A 23667-nucleotide genomic window follows, 5' to 3' on the forward strand; every position below is an offset into this window, starting at 1 on the left:
AGATTGCATTGACCGTTCTCGTTACACTAGTTTCCAGTTCAGGAAGGTAGTGAGAACAGTGTCTGAGGAAGCCTAATCAAGTATCTTCCTTTTTTGTCAGAAGTATTAAAAAGTTATTTCGTTTTGACTTTTGAGTATTCTGAAGATTGGATAACTATTTTGAAACACTATCCCTTTAAAGTAGAAATATATTGAAAATCGTAAAACTGGAGAATCATATATCACAATAAAGGAGAAAATAAGGAGAACACGATGGTGTACATCATTTATCATGGAGACGGATGAAACTCAGTTAATTGATAGTTTAAAGTTCTCTCTCTGAATGCTTCAAACACGCAGAATTACGTCCGCGAAATTGGGGATTTTTTTATGACGTCACTGTCTGTACGAGAGGCGTGATTGGCTCTCCCACGTGAAGCTCCACTTGCATGCAAAACCTGTTGCAAGGGTACATTTTCTCCACATTGTCACTGAATACTTCGATCCCGAAATGATCGAAAGAAAACCCAGAATTTTATCTAGATTTGGATTTTCAAATTGATGATTTTGAGATGAAGTGAAACAACACAGTGACGTAGTTGGAGGTAATTGGGGGAATTACGCCGATGATGATGATGATGATGATGAAAATTCAACTTGCAACACAATCACAAGTAAAGTCATGTACATACCGATTCGCTACCAATTAATGCTGCTGGAAGTGCTAGCTACACCGCGCGGGCCAAATTGAATTCATGCTGAACATGAATAACCACATCCAGACAGTCTATCATAAGAAGGAAAATGATGTAACTGTACTTACAAACATGTGAATAATCCGAACCTGAAAGCAAATCAACTCAACGAATAGTACCAGACGATATGGCATATACACTGACTTTTATCTCATTAATTTGACAAAATTGACAAAATTACGAAACTCGGGGAATTATTATTCTATATAAAAATATAGTAACATCTCTTATCATTTTTTGAATTATGATAAAACCTGTTTGGAAGGAAAACGTTGGGGTAAATTAAAATTAGATGTAAAAGATCATCCCATCATGCGTAGCATTTAAACAAACCATCACAACAACACAATGACATACAAGCTACGCATGTTGGGGGGGGGGATTTAAAAGTAATTTTAGTTTATCTCAACGTTTTCCTTCAAAAGAGGTTTTATCGTAATACAAAAAATAATAAGAGATGTTACTATATTTTTATATATATAAATAATTCCCCGAGTTTCGTAATTTTGTCAAATTAATGAGTTACAAATTACTGTAAAAGCTGTTATTTTCGCGTACAGAATTTTTCGCGAATCGCGGGGGTCCCGACATTTTCGCGGGTTGTTAAATTCGCGATCGGAAGATGTATGATACATTTCCACATCATTTCGAAGAAGCAAAACTAGTGCAATTCATGTGCAAATCTATACTTCTCAAAGTCACCATGCTGATATGTCTTTTGTACATAAATATGTCCCTGTAAAAACAGTTACAAATTGTGGAAAAAGTGGCTTAAATTTCACTTTTTTTAACCTTTAGATCTAAAAATTCATCATGCCACAGGATCTATAGGGTTAAGCAATCTTTGGAATTTGTGTTTGATTCGATTCATTTTTCAAAAAGATGGTAAAAAGTGCAAAATTGTGCAATTTTGTGAACAGAATGTTCACCTTTAAAATTCTGGTCATGTGAATTATGAATATTAATGAGTATGCATTGTTATGCAAATAGCTACCAATACGTGTGTATAGAGTCAATCAGATGACAATAAAATCAAATTGTTTCATGGAAAATACATTTTAATATTACAGTGAGTGTATAAATATTGATAAAATAATGTTAGAAAATAGTTTAGGCCCTGATTTTGTTTGAGAAATTAAAAAAAGTGAAATTCTAGCTAACTTTTTGAATCACTAACTGTACTTTCTAAGCCCATTTTTTGTACATATAGAGGTGCATATCTCCATTTTCTCAATATGTAGGATGTTTTCAATAGCAAAGCTTTGCTGTTGGGGGCATTGGCGCTGACTAAGGAATGTGTCAATATTTTCGCGTGTTGTTAAATTCGCGGCCAATCGGCAATTCGCGAAATCCGCGAAAATAAAACCCCCGCGAAAATAACAGCTCCTACAGTACATCTAACAGAACGAGTGACAATCTATCCCAGCCACATGAAGTTTATGGTCGGTGCATATCGTCTGCTGCTATTCGTTGAGTTGATTTGCTTTCAGGTTAATTCGGATTATTCACTTGTTTGTAAGTACAGTTATATCATTATTTTCCTTCTTATGATAGACTCTCTCTGATGTGGTTATTCATTTTCATGGATTTAATTTGGCCCGCGCGGTGTACGTATAGCTACCACTTGTAGCAGCAGCTGCATGAGTTGGTAGCGAATCGGCATGTACATGACTTTACTTGTGATCGTCAGGCAAGTTGAATTTTCATCATAATCATCGGCATTGTTCCCCCATTATTTACCTCCAACTACCTCACTGTGTTGTTCACTTCATCATCATTCTCTTCATCTTTAAAATCATCAATTTGAAAATCCAAATCTAGATAAAATTCTGGGTTTTCTTTCATTTCGTGATAGAAGTATTCAGTGACAGTGTGGAGAAAACGTACCCACGCAACAGGTTTTGCATGCAAGTGGAGCTTCACTTTGGAGAGCCAATCACGCCTCTCGTACAGACAGTGACGTCATCAAATTCCAGTCAATTCAGAGACCGATGCGAGGCATATTTCGGAGGGGCATTTTAGCGTTTTTTAAGCGGCGATTTTCACCTTTTTGTATTATTTTCGGTATTTTTGAATGACCCACTGATGATCCCCACATCATTACCTTTCCATTGATATATAATAAGACCACATTCATAATCAATATATTTCTCCTTTAAATCTGTACAAAGGGTAAATCCTATAGCCACAAATTTCTGGGAAAGGCTTTGCTTTCTGGATGTCATGTGTTCATGTTTTCAAGGGAAAGGGCCATCAGACATTGCCCGCAGTCATTGTTTCTTGTTACCCTTGGCAACCACAGCTCTGCCATGGAGGAGAGGAAATTGACTGCTCTCATAGCTTGTAGTATAGAAGAGAATGTATGTGACCAACCAAAACCATGAATCCTGTTAGAGATGAATACTAACCATAAAACCTTCTTTCCATGAAGGTTTTGATAATTTTTATGCAAAGCACAATGCATAGGTTGCTCAAATGGACCACGTTAGGAACTCACTTGGTCTTGGTGAAGCTGTTTACATGTACATGTTCTTTTGTAAACCACATCCACTCAGTAATAATTTCCTGTCAAGCATGGTTAATCGTGGGCTATTGTATCCTGAATGAGTATATTTTGGAAATATTGAAAACAGTTTAAGAAAGAAGATACAAACATTGCTGCATCAAACTTTGGTATAACAGAAAAATACATGTATCGGCTTCAGACTTCAATATTTCCTCTGATTGAATAACCCATAATTTTGTTTTTGGAAATTCGTTACAAAGTTACCAATACTCAGACTTCTTATACACAGCTGAAAAGTCACACGCTACATGTAGGTTCAGTATGTTGCTTCTTACATTTAAACTTAATGATGAATAAACCAAACTCACTGGTCTATTTCTCTTTGTGCGCGGGGCCATGAACCACTCCGTGCTGAATTATTCTCGGGGAGGGATCAGGAGCAGTAAATAAAATGGACTTGCTCAATTCAACTCACTATAACTTTTCATTGTGAGGAGAAATGTTTCACAGCAAAGTTGTAGAGAATTTCACCAGCTTTCTGACTATATCATATTTTTTTGAAAAATAATGATTAAAAATTTGGTAAATAATGCCTAATTTCACACATACATGTTACTATTATGGTGAAGATCAATACAATGGATTGTTTGTCTGAGAGCGAAATGCAAAAGTTTTTCATGGGTTGAGTGTGCATTGGTGTGAAGTATGCGTGGAAATTAGAGTTACATTTTTAAATATTTTTATAGGGCATTACCTTTCATATTAATGACTCATTCATGGGGAAGGGGTAATGGGCAATCTTTAATGTGAGCCTGCACATGAAGGTCCCCTTTATTGAAAAAAATACACCATTCTGATATGTCATGTTTATTTTTTTTTATTTTGGGATATTTTGTGTTACAGTAAATAGAGGAAAGTAGTTATGTCACAAAAAGTGACATTTCAGTGATATTTTCAATACAATATTATTGATACTTGCAGTATGATCTGTGATGAATAAAGACAAGTGATACATTGGAATACACTATGGATAGAGTTGCAAGTGACAAGTGGGTCCGCAAACAATCGTTTTTCCTCCCTATGGTACGTGGACTCCATTTAAGATCTGTGCAATTTCTCTGCAAATTAAGAATAGCAATATGTTTTGGAACTTTCCTCTTTTCTTCTGATACAGATTACCCACCGATTCCAGGGGAAATCAGGATAAAATGGCGGAGACAATACAAGAATCTTCTGCTGTCTGAAAACAAACTTGTCTTGGGCCAGAGGATATATCTCAGGTAAATATGTACATCAAGTCAGCATAAGATAGGTCGTGTGAAAGTAGGTTTCCAATAGGTCAGATTACCTATCTTTAATACATGTACCATTGTACGATTGGTTAAACCTAGGAAATATAAGAATCATCGTAGAAAAGGTGATTGCTGCACACTTTTACAAAATCCCACATGGCCAATGTTTGCAAGGATAATACCATCACTCTTCATTGAGATACCAGTTTTATGTTTTGTTTTTTTTAATTATGTGTTTTATTGGTATTCAAAATTACGTATAATACAATATTTACAGGTAATTAGAAATGATTTGAAACAGTTCAAAAGCAGTAAAATCACAAAACAAAGATAAAATAAAAAAAATAAATGGAAAAAAATCAAAAGGGTGACATAAATCAAAATAAAACATTGGACGATACAGGTTACTCTATAGGGAATACACATCGAGATGAATTTACATGTGTTATCATTTGTAGCATATTACTCTGTGCATTGTACAAGTCTCAATTTAAGATACTAAAACAAATAGAATGGAAAAGGGGGAACTACCTGTATCTAAAATAAAAATCATATATCAAATCGCCACTTCTTAAAGTGTACAGTGAGTTTGTTTCTTTTCTTGGCTAGGTGATGCTCAATTTCCTTTCGTTTCTTCACAAAACTTTTAATAAATCCACATTTGGTAAGGCCAATTTTGTGTTTTAATGTGTTCATTGTTTATGTCATGCAAAATGCATTTGCTTTCTGACTACAATGGATGAAATGATTTGGTATTAAGCTCCCACAAATAGTTTCCCACCTTTATTTGTACAAGCATACTTTTATCAAAATGTGCACCTTTAGAATAAGAATTAATCCTCTTTTGACAATTGTCCTCAGTGACATACTTGCACATGATAAATTATAAAGCTATTTGTGCATCTAGAAATTGTATATCATCTCAAGATCAGGAACAATACAAAGCATCCCAGAAAAAGTGGAATAGTGTTTTTCGATCTCTTTGCCGGAGAATAAAAAATCATCCATTTTTGGTTAAGTAATCCCTTTTAAATTATGCATATTCTTTTTTTAATTCATACATTTTTAATTTTTACAAGTAAAAGCCATGACATTTGAGGAAAAACTTGTATAGATGTAAGTTATTTTAGGAACACCTGTTTATATGCATCAATGTGAAGCAAATAAAAGGCCTCCCTGTCCACCCGAGAAAAAACACCGTCCAGTTCATGATTATAAAAAGACACTTTGGACAATTTTTTTTTTAATATGGATTTTTTTTCCTTAAAAAAATTAAAAATTTGAAATAGATTGGATTTAACGATCTGGATATTGTTTTTTCTAAAAGATGCTGTTACCCATATTACGGGGGGGGGGGGGGGGGTAATACATGTAATCTTCCCTTTTTAAAGGCAAAGTACAAAATGTAAATCAACCATTCTACTTTTCTGGGACATATGGTCATGATAAACATGGGACATATGGTTATCTGTTTATATTTTGGTTTTCGCCATACTTGAAATCTTGAAATATGAACCATTATGATATACCTATCTTAGTCTAATTAATAGAAAGGAAAGTGATCTGAAATATTTCTGATTCTTCAAAAGCCTTTTCTTTACCTTCATAGGTATATTTCCTCCTATTTATCCAAAGTTTCAGTACTTAATACCATTTTGGTTGGGAGGGATTTTTTAGGACAATACTTAAAGGACAAGTCCACCCCAACAAAAACTTGATTTGAATAAAAAGAAAAAAATTCAACAAGCATAACACTGAAAATTTCATCAAAATCGGATGTAAAATAAGAAAGTTATGACATTTTAAAGTTTCGCTTATTTTTAACAAAACAGTTATATGAACGAGCCAGTTACATCCAAATGAGAGAGTCGATGATGTCACTCACTCACTATTTCTTTTGTTTTTTATTGTTTGAAATATGAAATATTTTGATTTTCTCGTCATTGTCATGGGAAATGAAGTTTCATTCCTCCCTGAACACGTGGAATTCCATTATTTTAACATTTTGTGCTTCAGGCAAGGAGGTCCTAATCGTCGAATTCGTAAAAATTGAAATATTGTATAATTCAAACAATAAAAAACAAAAGAAATAGTGAGTGGGTGACATCATCGACTCTCTCATTTGGATGCAACTGGCTCGTTCATATAACTATTTTGTTGAAAATAAGCGAAACTTTGAAATGTCATAACTTTCTTATTTTACATCCGATTTTGATGAAATTTTCAGCATTGTGCTTGTGTGATTTTTCTCTATTGATTCAAATCAACATTTTTCTGAGGTGGACTTGACCTTTAATGAAGAAATACAAGTGGCACACAATTCTGGGGAAAAGGGGTCATTATAAAGGATAACATTTAAAAAGTGCTGATCATTTTGGCAGTATACATGTATTTGTAGGTTACACTGGGTAGTTAACACCTACATGTAAAGCTAATGTGGACATGTGAATCTAGCAATTGCTCAAGCCTCATTGTCTTTCGGGGAGAGGAGGGGGGGGCAGATAAGTATATGCCCATATGAAATTGGCAGTCCAGACACTCTGACATACGTGGCATGCACATGTATTCTTTTCTCATGAACGATTGTTGGAAAAAAAATAATGAATAACAACATACTAAGGCTTGACAGCGAAATTACTGTATGTCGCCTGACCAGCATTCAACAGTAGTTTAATTAAACTGATGATGCATCAAAATGTAATTTATCCATTGAACAAGATCTTTTCCATTGCTACACGTCAGTTTTACATAGATCAGTAATTAATTAAGTGCAGTCATGTGTGAAATCACCCTGCTGAATTGGGATCCATTCCGTGTGCTTGCCTGCAAATATTAGTTTCTAATATTATACAACAAAACGGTGCCTGCTCTTGCATTTTATTTCAATTGCTATTTTTCTTTATTATGAGTGGTTGCATGTTACCATCATGAAAATTATTTTCACACCCCTACTGTCCCAATAGGAGTGGCCCAAAGAACAAGACCCCTGTCATCCACTAACCCTGCTGAGTAGGACCGTACCACTCAAACCTTGTGAAGACCAAACAGCATCTTTCTGGAGGGAAGAGACAAGGCATAAAAAAGGTCTTTGTGTGTTGCTATTTGCATTTCTATGTTTTTCCAGTTGATGTTGGACAATATTCCCTGTATATTCCAATAAATGATATGTGAGTGATCAATTAAAACAGCGCAACTTTGTGAAAATCTTGTCAAGAAAATTATAAACTAAATTAATCAGTGATGCCAAAAGGCCTTCATGTAGTGTTGGCTCTTGAAGCTACCTTTTCCATTATTGTGTTTTGCATGGCTTTTATATTTTGGGTGACCTTTTCAGCTGGTTTGTTAAAGGTTCTTCTCCGGTTTATTCATATTTTTCCATGCAACATAGCCTCACATTTTTATCAGAGATGGAAGGAGAATTATGATTGCCTATTCTGATCTAGTCAATTTGTGATGTGATCAGAAGCTGAAAGGCTCTCTTTATTTATTTACCCTTGGGTTTTGAAAGCCTTCCAGGCCCTTCAGCTCGGAAACCGAAATAATTCAGGCTTCCAAGAAATTTGGATGATTTCCTTTCAGTCCAAGATTAGCTCAATTATGGAAATGTACTCTAAAAATTGCTTTGATCAGCTAGCTTGGTTTTTTTTTTGCATAGAACTAATGTTGACAAGACTTTTTTATTTCAGGATTCATGATTTATGTTGTTATTGAAGCTTCCAAATATTAAAGATTGATGGGAAAGACTTTAAAAATCTGTCATTTGTAATTTGTTCATGTTATTTAGAATTGGTTTTGTTCTAGTACTATAAATGTTCAATATACAAAATCTATTTTAGCTAGCTTGAGCTGTTGTATCATTCTATCACAGGGTAGTTTGACCTCAACTCAAATACTAAGAATTAAAAAGAAATTGATAGATGGAAGTATGGAACTCCACTATTTCATATGACCAATGAGTAAAAAACATCTTAAAATGAGTTTTATTGATTACAGTATTATGATTTCTCAGATTGACAAGGAAGTTTCAGAAGATCTTGGAATAATGGAATTCAATAAATACTCTTAGTGTCCTTAGAGTGGTACTATTATCAAAGAAGAAAAAAACCACTAAAAATTTCATAAGAAGTTATGGAATGTAAAAGTTTTGCATTATTTTGATGAAAGAGTTCCATGCAGTGAGCTGATGGCATGATGCCTACACTTTTCTTTTTCTTTAATATTACATATAATGCAACAACATTTTTCCTAAAAATACACCATTAATCACTTGTAATCCTATTTTGTTGTCTGAGAAAGGAAATTTCCTGTCTGCAAAAGATTCTCAGTATCCTTTAAGATGGCTGAGCTCCGCATTATGATTGCAAACAATTTGTTTTGCAAGTGTGCATTTAATGAGATAATTTTGTGTGGGACTGTAACAGGCCATAGAGGAGTAAGATTAGAATAAATTAAAGAAGAAAAAAAACTTGAGTGTAGCATTGTAAATCAGATATGGCAGTCATGTAAACCAAGCCCATTTCTTGTTGTTAAGCCGGTGCAGTCTTGTACGCCCACATTTAATGCATCCCCTTTATTTCTGAGAATTCTAAGTATTCTTGGCCGTTGGATAGAGCTGTCTGCTCAGATTTCAATCGAATTTCTATTCCACAGACATCTGAGGTCCCTGGAAGCTATACTCTCAACAAAAATGAAGTCTAAAAATCACACCTTTAACCCTGCTTAATCTTTAATGTCATATAGGCCTGCTGTAGGCCTATAGTCTATTTTTAAAGATTTGATAATTGATATGTTCATATTCAGAAGTATTGTATATTCCTTGATATCATATATTTCCCATGATTATAGGTTACTTATAAATTCATTGATTGTACTCTCCAAAACAACATTATTTTTATAACATTTTGAAGTTTACATGCTTGTATATGTTCCCTCGTTTTATGGATACACTCCCCCATTCTACTTGTGATTTATGTCTTGATGTTTCTTTGATACAAAAACAAACAGAAAACTGTTTCCCATCTCCTTTTAATCTGCATAAATAGCCTAGCACTTTATTCCAAGGGGAAAAAAGTATGTATGTAATAAAAGTCTAACTATTAAACTTTCTTAATATTTTAGTATGGTTAGTTGACGAGAATAATGAACAAATATGTACACATTTTTTCTCTGAATTTACCATTTTGATTTACCTGTAGTTTTTACTAAATTACAAAGCCTTAAATGTAAAAGAACACCAGTGGATTGTTTTATGGATTATTTTTCAATTATTTTCACTTTAATGTACCGAATTGATTTAATTAAAGTTCAATATACTTCTAATTTCCTATCTGATTTATTGATTATCATCACTTCCATTACCCTTGGAAAAATATGAACTAAAAATGGTTGTCTTGGACTTGTCGTCAAATTCAAAACAATTAGAATCATGTTTGAACAAAGAAGCAGTTGGCATTTCAGTTTTGTGTTGCCATTGATTTCTTTGGAGTAGCCACGGTAGCCATTTGAGTATTCTGAAAGTTTGAAGTACTTTGTCATGTATTTCCTGGTTTTTGCATTTCTTGGAAGAGATACTTTTTATGGTATTCATTTCATAGTTAGAAGGCGTGGGGATTATTATTGATGTTATTCTTCTTTCTTGTTCGATAACTACACAGATGATCTGATATTAGGTTGTGATCCAGCACATAGCAGAGTCTTCTCATTTGAAGTCATCGAATCATCCTTGCTGCTATGAACTTCAATGTTTGAGCAATGATAACAGGAGATTCTTCATGTTCAAGACACTTCACAAGAACAGTTAATGTTTTCAGCCGTCAGTATATCCCCACTTATGCATATTTGCATATTAATCTTGTTTAGAAGTCAGTTAAGACACATGCCGTCCAGTCTTGCTGGTGTCCTGTGGATAAGTGCTCCCTTGTCGAAGGAAACATTTCAAGATTGTGAAGCAGATTTAGAAATGGGAGATATTTTAATCCAATAGTTGATCATTGTTGCATCTTTGATTTGAAAGAATATTTGAAATTTGTGTAATAAAACTAATGTTGCTCGTTTGTTGCTGATATTTTCTCTAAGCTTTATTTCATATTTTCATAGTCATGTTTGATACAGTGCTCATGTATTGTTTAGACTTTCTCAGTTTTAGCAAATGTGTTGTGAAATGTCCTCGACACACCCTCATTCTCAAACGGAAATGAATAGATATAGGAAAAATGCACATGGCTTTATTGGTAAATGGACTTGCGGTGTTCAAGATAAAATGTCAAGTTTGAAGGACTAGTGATATTCCTTTGATATTTTGTATGAGATTAGTGGCATTTTTTCTTGAAAAATAGTAATAATATCTTTAATTTATATGTTTTGCCAAAGGATGCAAAGCAAAAGTATTATAACCCTAGCTCGAGCTACCACTTCATCAGTAGTTTTCATCGCATTCAAGGAATGAATTGTATCCATTTACCTCACCTGGGCTGAGTGCAGCACAAAGTGGATCAGTTTCTTGCTGAAGCCATATCAGGGCTGGGACTCGTACCCTTGACCCTCTGTTGGAAAGACAAGAGTCGGAACCACTAGACCATGAGAGGCATGAATAATACAAATGTTAGAAAACTTGCTTTACCTTATTATGTATGTGCTTATATCATTTCAGATTCCAACCAGCATCTCTTCTCTTCATCTAGGAGCTGTGATTAAAGTGCAATGATGGTTAAACCGGTCAAGAAAAGATTCATCCAGGAATGGAAGATGACAGAAGCAGTTCAGGTATTTATTTATATATAAAAAACATTGTTTTGGTTCAATTTCAACAATTCACTGAGCTAAATGCCGAAAATTTCATCAAAATAGATAACAAATAGCAAAGTTTATATTGAATTTTAAAGTTTAGCAGTATTTTGTGAAAACATTCATATTCATTAGGTGGGCTGATGATGTCACATCCCCGCTTTTTCTTTTGTATCTTATATGAAATTAGGTTTATTCAAATTTTTTCCTCCAAGAACTAGAAAAATTGGATTGACAACTGATTAAGTGCATTAGATTTTTATTGACACTGCAACTTATTTCATTATAAGGGAGACATATTATTCACACAAGTATGAAATAGTGAAATAATTATGATTTTATGTTATAAAATAAAACGGAAAGTGGGGATGTGACGTCATCAGCCCACTTAATGAATATTCATGATGACTGTTTTCATAAATTATTGCTAACTTTAAACTTCAATAACTTTATTATTATCCGATTTTGATGAGATTTTCGGCATTTTGCTCAGTGAATTCTACTCTATGTATTAAGATATAAATATTTTCAGCCCGTACAATCCCTTTGGAATGAGCACAGAGAATTAAGGGTATGTCATTTAGCACAAGATCCTTCTCAAGCCATGTATGAAATTGTGAGTTTACAAGCGATCTTAAACCACCCTGATCAAATGTCATCATTTTTCAGTTTCGATCAAGTCCTGTTTTGATAGATAAATAGAAACACTGGTCTCTGACTGTTTCTATGAAAACTGTACGACAACTTGTATCTGTTTACAAGATTCATGGAATAGTGACAAGCATTTACTTTTGATATCTATTTGATGCAGCCTTAATAGATAGAGCATAAGCAGGTGAAAACAAAACTTGAAGTAAAGGCTGTAGAAAATACCCCCCCCCCCTAAAGAGAAAACAAACAAACAAAGAATAAACATGAATAGAAACAATAACTTGTCTTTTTATAGCGGGAGCAAACAGAAACTGTAGTGGTTTTCTGTGGCCTTTTGTCTCACCATTAGTTGCTGATTATCCTTGCCTACTTCCTTTTTGGGATGGGTTTATTTTGTGATATTTTTATTTTCATAGGAAAAATATGAATAATTAGACAAAGTCACAACTAATTGAAATGGACCTGGTAAAAGATTCCATATATTATTGTACGCTTACCAGCTCTTTTAGGCTTGATACTTTTTTTTATTGATGACGAGACACATTGAAAATAAAAAGAAGTCTTTGCTTTTAATTCAAATGAGGCCTGGCTAAATTGGCTTTGTAGATGATATGGTCAGAAGGGGTAAGGGCTGGGGCGGCCACAACACCCTCCTGCTCGATCTTTTTTAAAACCTTTTCCAAGTTTAGGAAAGAAGCCTAAAAGAACGATTTAGGTGAATATCAGTGATTCTGTTAGTTATTCTTGGATTATTCGCATGATATAAACATGTCTTGATTTTTTGTAGCCTGTGATCTTATCCTTCAGATACGTATTCTGATTTACAAGATTAGGGACAGTGATTTTCCGTGATTGCGGAAAACGGACGGAATTCACGGAATCGGCTGTTTGAAACAGAAAGTGGCTTTTCAAACGGAAAATCACAGAAAACGTGTTTTTTCTCAAAATGCACAAAATAGCAACAGAAATTAATCCAAAATCCTCAACAAAATACGGATATCAACTGAAAAAACACGATCTCACTTTGCAACAACAATCATGACAACACATCGTAACTACACTCGAGTCGAGCCTCTCCATCACTCGATCGTATCCAAATTATTTTACACTTACGTCCGCATATAAGGCATAATATGGCCGTGTGTTGCTGCCCTCTGCGTTCGGTCATAATATAATGATCACGGTGATTCATCAAATCCAAAATGGTGGTATTTGGAAGTCGTCGACTGCTCAAAACGATGTCCGAAAAGTCCCCAAATCAGCGATAAAATCCCATTTAACAATAAAATAATGCTAATAATATGAAAGGTGAGAATGTATTCATCTTGATTATGTTTCTCTAAATAGTTTTTTAGCTCGAATCTCTTCGATTAAAATGGATTTTAAAGCGATGTTAGTACATTGGTAGATGCAAATTTTGAGCAGCGCTAGCATTTTGACATCGCTACTCGTTGCGTATTGGTTTTCTATGTAAACGGAATTGTCAATTTTTCTTGTACACAAAGTCTATGGGGAACGGAATTTCCGTTTTCAGACATGCTGAAATGGAATTTAAGATTTTTTGAAACGGAAAAGGCAATTTTTAGAAACGGAAAATCACTGTCCCTACAAGATACATGAAGAAGGAAATAATCTAATATTTGTGGGAGTTACAACTGAATCAAATTATTTCCAAGGAAATATGAACAATACAGGGACATTTTATAGATTCAAATTTGATTTTTCAGCAAGTTTGAGAAAAAAAATTTCAATGAGTTTCCCCCAACAATAAACCGAAACTTGCCCATTTTCCAAAACCAGTGATCAACTTGATGTTTAGGTAGACTCTTGGTCTTTATGGTGAGATTTTGTAGAAATTCTTGCTTTGTTCCCAACATGAAGGGAAATTAAAGAAAGCATGATAATGCATGAAGCTTGAAATAATCACCTACCAGAAGAAAAAAACAGGACCACATAGTATACCAGTTGTCTGGCAGTTTTGAAGATTGATTGATTTCATTCAATTGACTTACAAACAGCATGAAAAAGCTGTACACTCCAAACCATTTATTTTTCTGGAGAATGTTAGATGTATCAAAAGAAAATGATACAATATTCCTCTACCAGCATAAATTCAACCTGTGAGCATTTGAAATGATAAATTGTTGATTGTTAAAGGCTTCATTGGGTTTATGCATACCCTGCATTGAAAAAAAAGTATTATGACTACATGTTTATCTTCTTTTTGGTTATTCTCTATCTCTCGTAATTTATATTCTCTACCTGTCTAATCTTTCATTTCAAGGTATTTTTTTTTATTTTGTTATATTATCTCATTCAAATAAACAAATAAAAATCTATTATATGAATTTTAAAAGGAATATTATATACATAAAGTATCTAGGTAGCTAAAGTATATAAGCTCTGAAATGCTTACAGATTGTTATCATTTATCATTGCTTGTACACATCAATTCCATTGATTGTAATATCTATCAATGAGTATGCACAAGACTAAGGAAAATATTTTTTTAAAGGAATATCAAAAAGAAGCCAGGCTTTGGAAGCATGATAATGGTAAAGCATGAAGTTGATTTACTGTGACTTATTGAAAATGATAGAATCCATAGTGCGAGCTGAATCTATGATCTGGGGATGATAAACAACATGCTCACAATAATGGGCCCGTTGCATAAAATTACTGCTATGGTAACTATCATGAACTATCATGGTAATTCTGATCAACAGCCAATCGGAATCAAGGGATTCCACGCAAGTTATCATTGCATGGCAAAGTTACCATTATAGGGTTCCTAGCTCCAATCTACTTGTGGTCCTTTCAGAGACCAGTGTAGGAGGGCTAGACTCAAAACTCATTGCTTCTTTAATAGTATGAACTCTGTATCCTTTTCTCATGAGTGTTCTCCGTATGTTTAATGATGATGTCCTAGATCTTATAAAAAGCAGACTGGTTTTAACTAAAATTGTGCTTTTTGATATCAGCGCTACAGTGCCAGCAGCATTCTAGCAATTTCTTTCCATTTTGTTCTATTCCTTCACAGCCCAAAGAGAAGATACCAGAGCCCTCCCCTAAAGCTGTAATGAATCATGTTGAGAAGTATCCCCACACTACCGCAGCCAATCTCTTGACCCAGCAATCGGTCATGCACCCTACCCACCCATTTCGCATTACAGCCCCCGGTGTTGCATGGGGTGCACCTCCTGGTGACCCCCATGTAGCCATGCGTAACCACTATGTTGAGCCCATGTACCTACATCATCAGTCCATCCCTAGATCAACGGGACCACCCAACGTCATCATCCGTCCACCAGAGAGGCAGAGCCACCCTACGATGATCAACCCGACGGACATCACAGGCTTACCCGGTCGTGGTGCCAAGCGTCCACAGATGCCCCAGGACATGGCTGCAGTGGAGGCCAAGGCAAGCAGGAAGCGGCGCAAACCAGAGGGCAAGACTGAACTTGTTATGAGTCCATTCCTGAATGGTGGCGTCAATGGCAGCGTGCATATCAATGAGAAGATTCCTCCAATCCAACCAATTATCTTAGACTTTGAGGTGCCCCTGCCGCCTATATCACCCACCAACTCAAATCCTGATGAAAAATTTGGAGGATCCAGGGGAGACAGTAGTGAAAAAAAGAACGCTCAGGTTAGTTTATTATTATGTGCTTAATGTCATTGAATGTACTCAGAAAGTAATGCTTCTTCATCTTCTATTTGTTATATATATATATATATATAATATGTCTTCCAGTTATCAGTAAATTGTTTATCCGTGATTATTCAGTATTAAAATACCATGAATTCAGGCAATCAGATTTCAAGATTATAACTTTTGGTAAGCAGGTGTCTCTTTGTTTTTTGTTTTTTTATTCTTCGCAAGTTGCCACACTAATCATTGATTACACCTATTATTTGATTTTCATATGCAGGCCATGTCTCCTGTCCACTCTCCTGCCAGAGAGGATGAACCAAGGCATCATAATAGACATCCAAAACTTGCCGGTTTAGCTGATCGACAGCCATCCAAGCCAGGAAGTGACAACCCAACAAAGAACTCTCTCTTCAAAAAACCAGACATTGATCATTACAAGTCCAGTGTACAGACAGGTGGAACCCGTTGCTTCATCTGCCAAAACGCAATCATTCCCAATCCAAAGGACTATCCTGTTGCACCTAGTGGTCTTGTTATATGTACAAAGTGCAGAAAACTCGCAAAGTCTGGAAGTCCTGTAGCGATTGGCCCACCGCCCAAACTTCAAATACCCAGCAGAAATAACCAAGCACGGTCTCAACCTCAGCAGAGGATACCTCGTTCACCTGTCGCTAAATCCCCTGCCGCCAGCCTTACTCTCCCTCGATCACCACTCCCCCGATCACCATCTAGGTCTCCAGCTCCTACTTCCCCTAACCCAAACTCTTCACCTAGTTCTCCTGCAAACACTTTATCCGCTCCTAATTCTCCAGCTTCTACCTCTGGACTGTCTGTGCCAGGTTCACCACGATATTCTGCTCCAAACTCACCAAGGTATTCAGCACCGAATTCTCCAAGGAATTCAGCACCAAGTTCACCCGTTTCACGACCACCAGGTTCTCCTCTGCCAAAGCATCCCTCTATAGTAGTTTCACGATCTCCTTTTTTTAGTTCCAGCTCTCATTCACAGCCACCGTCTCCACATCCTATTGAATCTTCTAGTGGTAGAAGACACAGTATCAGTGGTACACATTTAGAGGTGCATGTTGGCACCAGTGCTTCAAAGGCATCTCCCACTGGCAGTATCGGTGCAGTAGCAAGCCCACGGTCGGGATCTACTGCAGATTCCCCTGCGTCAATGGAGAACTTGCATTTACCACCTGGTCGAGAAGGTGATGATACAACAATCCGTGCTCTACTGCAGCTTGGTCGCATGAAAGCAGACAGTGAACGGAGATCAGGGCTACATGGAAACAGAACTCTTGATCAGGGAGATCTTGGGTTGCCACAGAATCTTGCAGATATCTCCAAGTTAGACCAAGCTCAGCTGTTAGAATTACAGCACAGACTCAGATATGCTGGGTTGCCTAGCCGTTATTTTCAGCAAGATTCACAGGGATCTGCCAATCCGGATGATGTGGAGACAAAAGATTCAACTGGCCATCAGTTATCAAAGTCATTGAGTCCCAATAGTGCCAAGAGTGTGATCCAGTTAGGCTATCAAAGAAATGGACCACCCTTAATGAGATCAGAAGGTGTCGTTGGCACTGCTCTTCCTATTACCGCACTACCATCAACAACAGAAGATGCACCTTTGAAGATCAGTCGGGTTGCTCGCAGTGCTCAAGGTAGTATGGATCACAGGAATTCCCATTCACCTAGCGACCCTCAGAGTAGAATTGAAATGTTGCGTAGGACTGGGCGACAATGTGCTGCATCCCATTTTGAAAAGTATGGAAAATACTACAAGAAGAATGGAAACAAGGCGAACACCATCATAGACCTGTTCCGAGACCGTTATTCTGTGTTCCAGTGCCACTGCTCCAGTAGTGAAGTGTTCTTCATCAGGTGTCCTGAATGTGATTTCATCTGTAACAGTATATTTGGGATGGAGCTTCATATAGCTGCCCAGAGACACGGTGAAGGTAGTGGACACCCCCCTCCGCAACCTCCATCCAATGATTCAGACTATGTGTGTGATGACCAATCTTGTAAGGATAGCAGAGCCGATAGTGAAGCTTCTCATTCTTCATTTGAAACCCAATCAGCAGACACAGAAGCTGAGGGATCAGTCAGCGGCTCACCCCCAAGAACTATCCAAGAGGTAACAACCTTTTCTCTTGTTCCCTCTTGATAATCAATTTTATTTACCATAGCATGGAATATGAAATTGTTTTGACCAGTCTGGTTCCTGTTTCATGAAGACTTGTTATGATAACAATTCCTATAACATTCCAAGTTCACTATTTTAGCCAGCCAAATTAAATGATTTCAGTCGCTTGAAACTGTGATTGCAATTTTTTTATCAACTAGTTTGAATGAAATGGGCCTCAGATCGTTAACATTTTCATAAAAAAGTATTTCAAAGAGGTAACCCCTTTTAGAAATGACTTTTAATAAGCAGAGGCATTAATTACAATATATGAAAATGTTTGAACAAATCTAATATTTTACTCTTTCATGTTGAGACTTGTTGAGACAAAGCTATGTCTCTACTGATACTCGGACAAAACTTTGATTTCATTTTTTTTATTTTCTCTTGTTGAATAGCATTTGTGGAATTTGACTGGTTCTCAGCTTTTGTTGCCAGGTGCCCTCCAAAAAGAGAGAAAGAAAAATGATAACTACAACATTATTTTATTGTCTTCTTGTATCCCTCTGACCGTACAGAAAAAATGTTGCTAAGATTTGTGTGATCAAGCCATTTTACGGTTTCATAAAACTCTTCACAAAGTTCTTTATAATTGTGTGATCTACTTAAATATGTTAGGCTAACATATTATTTTTGGTTGCACTAATTTTAGTTTCAACCTAATTTGGCAACTTGAATTGCAGTTACCTTTTGGATCAATGTATGGAAAATAATGACATAGAGTATTCTTCCTTGCAACCTTATCTTTAGGTCTGTTGAAAAGTAATTTCATGAAAAATCTTTTGACACACCCTGATTTTATTGCATTGAATTCATTTATCTTCTATTAAAAAACATGCAAAATCAAGAATATACCAACATTACAAGTTTAAAAAATTAGACATTGTACTAAATTCAATGCAAAATACTTTGATTTTATATACATATTAGGAAAATTGGATGCCCATGGAAGTCGTATGCCTGTAGGGTTGCAGTTTGCTTGTAGTGTTCAACTTGCATGCCTCTTGTAAAACCTGGAATGTATTGGAAGAGTGTTCTTTTCTTCTTTATTAAAACAAAAAGACATTTAGCCTAAAACACATTCAGGCTTCCAAGGGTTATAATATTTTTTTTTCTTAATTTACTTGTATCCATGGACATGTATATTTCCTGAACAAGTAAGTATACATTATACGTAATGTATTTTGCATTATACAGGCATTTATTAATATCTCAGCTGAAATGAATTTGTTTAGTATGATGAAAGCAAAATTATAAATGATTGAATATTTATGCTGGTATTAGGGCTGCATGGTCCTTCACCTTCGGGTTGTGGATTACTGTGCAACAATATGGTGATGCATAAGCAATGTTCAAATTTTAAAGCAGAGTAAAGTTGGTTAGGCTTGACATGTTTGTGATTTCTTTGACCTTCATGAAAAGAATGTTTTGAATTTTCTGTTTTTGTCTAAAACGTTAAAATCTCAATTTTAGTACATTATCATTAGAGATTACTTTATATTGGTTATTAAAGTTTCAATGGCATGATATCTTTTCCTCTTCTTTTTCTTCCTTCAATCATTGTTTCTGCAGACCTCTCAAAATGTTTACAGTCCTTTACCTGGCAGTATTCCTGAACCTTGGCAAGTAGCCAGTCGTGCAAGATCTGGAAGTGGAGTGGTGGACCTTGGTTCTACTGTTCCACATGTCAACATCCCCAGACCTTTACCTCAGGGATTAGGGGAGCATCTGCTTCCACATCATAGGCCTGCAGAGCTTCCCAGCCCCCTGGATCTGAGTGGAAAGCGGTCAGCTGAGCAGTCACTCTTTGAGCATCGAGAAAGAAGCGGAAGTAGAGCGAGAAGAAGTCATGAAGGCAACGGTCCATTGGATCTGTCTGGCTACAAACACATCCAGACTCCTCACAGCCAATTTGTGTCCAGCCAGAGGTTGGGATCAGTTGGAAACGTGATTGAAAAGTCCATTTCTACAAGCATTCCCAGTCTTAGTCTATCAGACTCGGTTTCCCAGATACCACCAGGAATGCAAGCAGTGGGTGCCCCAGGTATTCCATTTGCCTGCAGTGCATCAACTGCAAGCACTTCTCAACCACCTTATCCAATTCCAACCATGCTCTATCCTTTATCAACTCTAGCAGGTACAATACCTCTCTTGACCCCTATCCAGTTCCAGTCAGCATCTGCACCACCAAGTCCAAACCACCCAAGGCAACTAGAAGTAGGCCAGCAAAGACGTTCCTCCTTCTCCTTAGCTCCACCGTCTGAAAGATCATCAAAGAGTGCAAGCCCTGCTCCATCGATGTCTTCACCTCAAGAACAGACACGTCAGTCACTGTCCATACCGCAGCAATCGTCACCCAAACCTTCCTCCCAAGGTGCTAAAGGAAAAGGATTGAGTTACCAAGGTGGCACAATCACTATCCAACCATCCTCTCTATCCTCATCCATTAATCAGAAAACTGTGACATTAGATTCCCAGTTCTCCCACTCTTCCCCGGCCACACCCCAAGGCTCCCGTTCCCCTCAGACCCCAATGCCAAGCTCACCCGCACCTCTTCTCTCAAGTACTGTTCAAGCTCAACCTGTCTTGGTCAAAAGTGAACCACAAAGTGATGAAGAAAGAGACAGAGTAATCCCAAGGTTTGGAAGGGATAAAGACACTTCAGTCAACAAGGACGATGGGACAGAGGGTATGAGTGATACGCCAGCAAGTTTAGAGGGTAAAGATACTGATGCAGATAAGGACAAAGAAAAGGAACAAGAGGTAGAGAAATCTAGTGTTAGTCCAGAAATCCCATCCTCTTCACACACCAACACCATCCCACCTGTTCAGATAAAAATCGAATCAGAAAATTAGAAGACGTAGTTGATTATACTTAAGGTTGCCCCACTGTGGTGTATAAAACTCTCTCATAAATACAAATTGTGCTTATATTCAGGTTTAAAACAATATTGTCTTTCTAAGCATCAAGAATTACTTGACTTATTTCATTCGTTTCAAGTGACGGGGGCATTGGAAATCTCCACTAAATTGTTCTTCCGTATGATCACTCAAGGTAATACCAATACAGTCACTCCATGAACTTTCAATATTATGCATATTGTACTCACATCACTGTTGAAATGTGCAGAGCTCATATGGAAGGTGAATATGAACAAATAGACTACTTTGTAAAGAGCTTAAGATCAATACTGGATCAAAAGTGTAGTGTGTGTCTGATTGAGAATTATCATGTGTCAAGCACCGGGTAATCATATTCATGTGGAACTCATAGAGGGACTGTAAAAGAACAAATATGCATTTCCATTAAATGCTAGCTTGTAATTTAAGTGAATGCAACATCAATGCACAGAATATATATAATTGCTGTTTTAAAGATTATTGTGTGCTCTATATGGAGTATGCATTAAGAAGGCTGTTTCATTTTTTTTTAATTGTGTGGTAGATGGTTGCTTGCAGTTTATATGATAGACATCTTGTAATCACCACCCATTTTGAGCTGTTGTGATGGTTGTATATGTATATAACATATAAATATACATATCAATATATATATAAAGATATAGATTATCTCTATTTTATTGCTGTTGTGTTGTATCTGACTAGTAACTATTAGTGTTACCTCGTTTTTATCAATATGCTGCAATGGTATTTTTTTTCTTCATCATAAAAATTTTTAAAAACCATAGAAAAATGTTGGCAAGGTAGTAGCATTGGTTTGCTTCTCTTTGATGCTATCAAAATCTTTAAAGATAGTTTATCGGATCTGTTTGTCAACAGAACAAAAGTCCCTCCCCCCCCCTCCACATTCAAATTACTTTTTAATGTAAAAAAAAAGAATAAGGTGCTATTTCAGTCGGAATTGTGCAAAGGTATCCCCAACCATATTGATAACTCCCTTTTTCAAATCGATTCTTCAAAGAGTGGAATTTAAGATAAATCTTGAATGGTGCTTGTTTTTCTTTGTTCTTTATGCTTTTAGTACTTCCTTCATGCCATCTGCAATATTAGTAGGGCAATAACATATTAGTCCTCAATTTTATAAAAAAATGAATTAAATAACTTAGAAGTCTCTCTGTTTCCACATGAAGAGATAGGAGCAACTACCAATGTATTAGTGGTTACCACTAAATGGTATGGCAGATTCTTGGTTCAGATAAAAGCAATCATGTTTTAATTTAAAGAAAAGGTTAATTTGACACTGATGCCAGTAGGATTCTTGGTTCTGTTATGACAGTACACTTTTGCGGTCAATTGGTATCTCCATGGAAATCTTGATTTTGAAAGGCTAAATGGAACAATTTTGGTTACGCACTTATGCTGTCACCCTCAAAGGAAACTTCATATATATAGCTGGGAAGGTATTTGATTAAGTTTCCAAGCTTTTCATCAATTACATAACCCATTTCAATTTAGTTTACTCATGTAAATCAATGCTACTAGCTTTGTCCGGCAAAAAAAAAAGTACCTCAAAAGAAGAAGAAAAAGAAAGTTATGACTTCGTCACCTGCCTCGGATTTGCCTTATAAATTATTTAATGCTTGATTTTATCAGGGACAATTAACTTGTAGCAAGTTGTGATCTGACAAGGGGTGCTTTCAGGTATGATGTTATTGTTGGTTTTAAGGTGAAAATGAGGGTGCTTCAGTGAGTACCAACACTAATATGTGTTTGGTAATGTGATGCCACTTACATCATTCAGCAAGTAATTATTCAATCCTGGCATTAGCCTCATTTCAAATTACATTTGGTGATGTGTCCCCTTCACTAACACTAGCATTTCACACTGAATTGGAAATTGTTCATGGTGTTTTGTTAGATTGGAATATTTCAATCCAGAATGTCATTTATTTGAATATTGCAGATCTTTGTGGTGTGGAGAGAAAAAAACAAATACCATTGTCTATAGGGGGACGATATTAAGCATTTAAAAAAAAAAGATTGGTAGTCCATGCCAATCATCGATTCTACATTTTTTTTCTTGGGGGGATGATAAAATTTTGTATTATGCAATTTCAGAAATTGTCCACTGTGCTTGACATAGTAATTGTGTTCTTGGAAAAAATATATTTTTTTCTATGTGATAGTAATTGTAGTTTGAAAACAGTAATGTCTGACATTAACATTCCTCACTAAAATCACATTTTAAAGTTGCAAAGCAAGTCATTTATAATACAGAGGAGACACTTATGTTTATTGATAAGGACATCATTTCACATCTATTACAACATGTGTTGATTTATTTTAAGAATTCTGCAAGTTCATATAGATATTGAGATCACTATAAAATTTGTTTACACTTACTAAGTAACTAAACAAATTGCCCTGAAGATAGTGCTTTTCATAAAGTTAATCATTATTTAGCATACAATCAATATATTCTTGGTGGCATCGACACATTTGCCACCAGGGCCCAGTGGCATAGGAATCTTAGTATTATCATAACTTTGTCATAAGGAGAACTTTTAGCATGGAAAATTTGATTTTTATTGGTTGCTCAGCCCTCTTACCATAGCAGTTTACCACATTTACTATGAAAGTAACATTTTATGCACCAGGTGGATGTTTCATAACTTGAAGAACGACTGGTGATCCTTTCTTTTGGTAAATGGTATACACCATAGGCGATGGTTTAGCGCGTAAGAAAGGATCACCAGTCGTTCTTAAAGTCGCTCTTAGGTTACGAACAGCTTTATGAAACGGCCTCCAGGGCCCAGATTCCTATATCACACCTAGGTGCGATTGCGTTTTGTTATATCATCTCACACAACCTTTTTTTTTTAATTTTGGATGCTGCCTCATTATTTGTATTAGTTAATTGTTCATATTTAATCGTCCTCAAGTACTACACATCA

General features: G+C 36.0%; 1 protein-coding gene across 6 annotated transcripts in view; it reads left to right on the forward strand.

The window, feature by feature from the left end:
• LOC121429427 overlaps window positions 1-22282 on the forward strand; it is a 75854-nt gene extending 53572 nt beyond the window's left edge. For 3 of the 6 annotated variants that reach the window (XM_041626434.1, XM_041626416.1, XM_041626443.1), the window contains 6 exons: window positions 4415-4520; window positions 7496-7699; window positions 11182-11294; window positions 15007-15615; window positions 15899-17764; window positions 19385-22282. In XM_041626434.1, the coding sequence (XP_041482368.1) occupies window positions 11232-11294; window positions 15007-15615; window positions 15899-17764; window positions 19385-20668 (3822 nt within the window). In that variant the 5' untranslated portion in view covers window positions 4415-4520; window positions 7496-7699; window positions 11182-11231 and the 3' untranslated portion in view covers window positions 20669-22282. Of the gene's footprint in view, window positions 1-4414; window positions 4521-7495; window positions 7700-9885; window positions 10345-11181; window positions 11295-15006; window positions 15616-15898; window positions 17765-19384 lie in introns of those variants that run through there. The other 3 variants (XM_041626425.1, XM_041626452.1, XM_041626459.1) reach the window with 3 other exon arrangements.
• Window positions 22283-23667: the final 1385 nt, after the last annotated feature.

Source organism: Lytechinus variegatus, chromosome 1 (assembly GCF_018143015.1).
Source record: "Lytechinus variegatus isolate NC3 chromosome 1, Lvar_3.0, whole genome shotgun sequence".
Taxonomy (NCBI): domain Eukaryota; kingdom Metazoa; phylum Echinodermata; class Echinoidea; order Temnopleuroida; family Toxopneustidae; genus Lytechinus; species Lytechinus variegatus.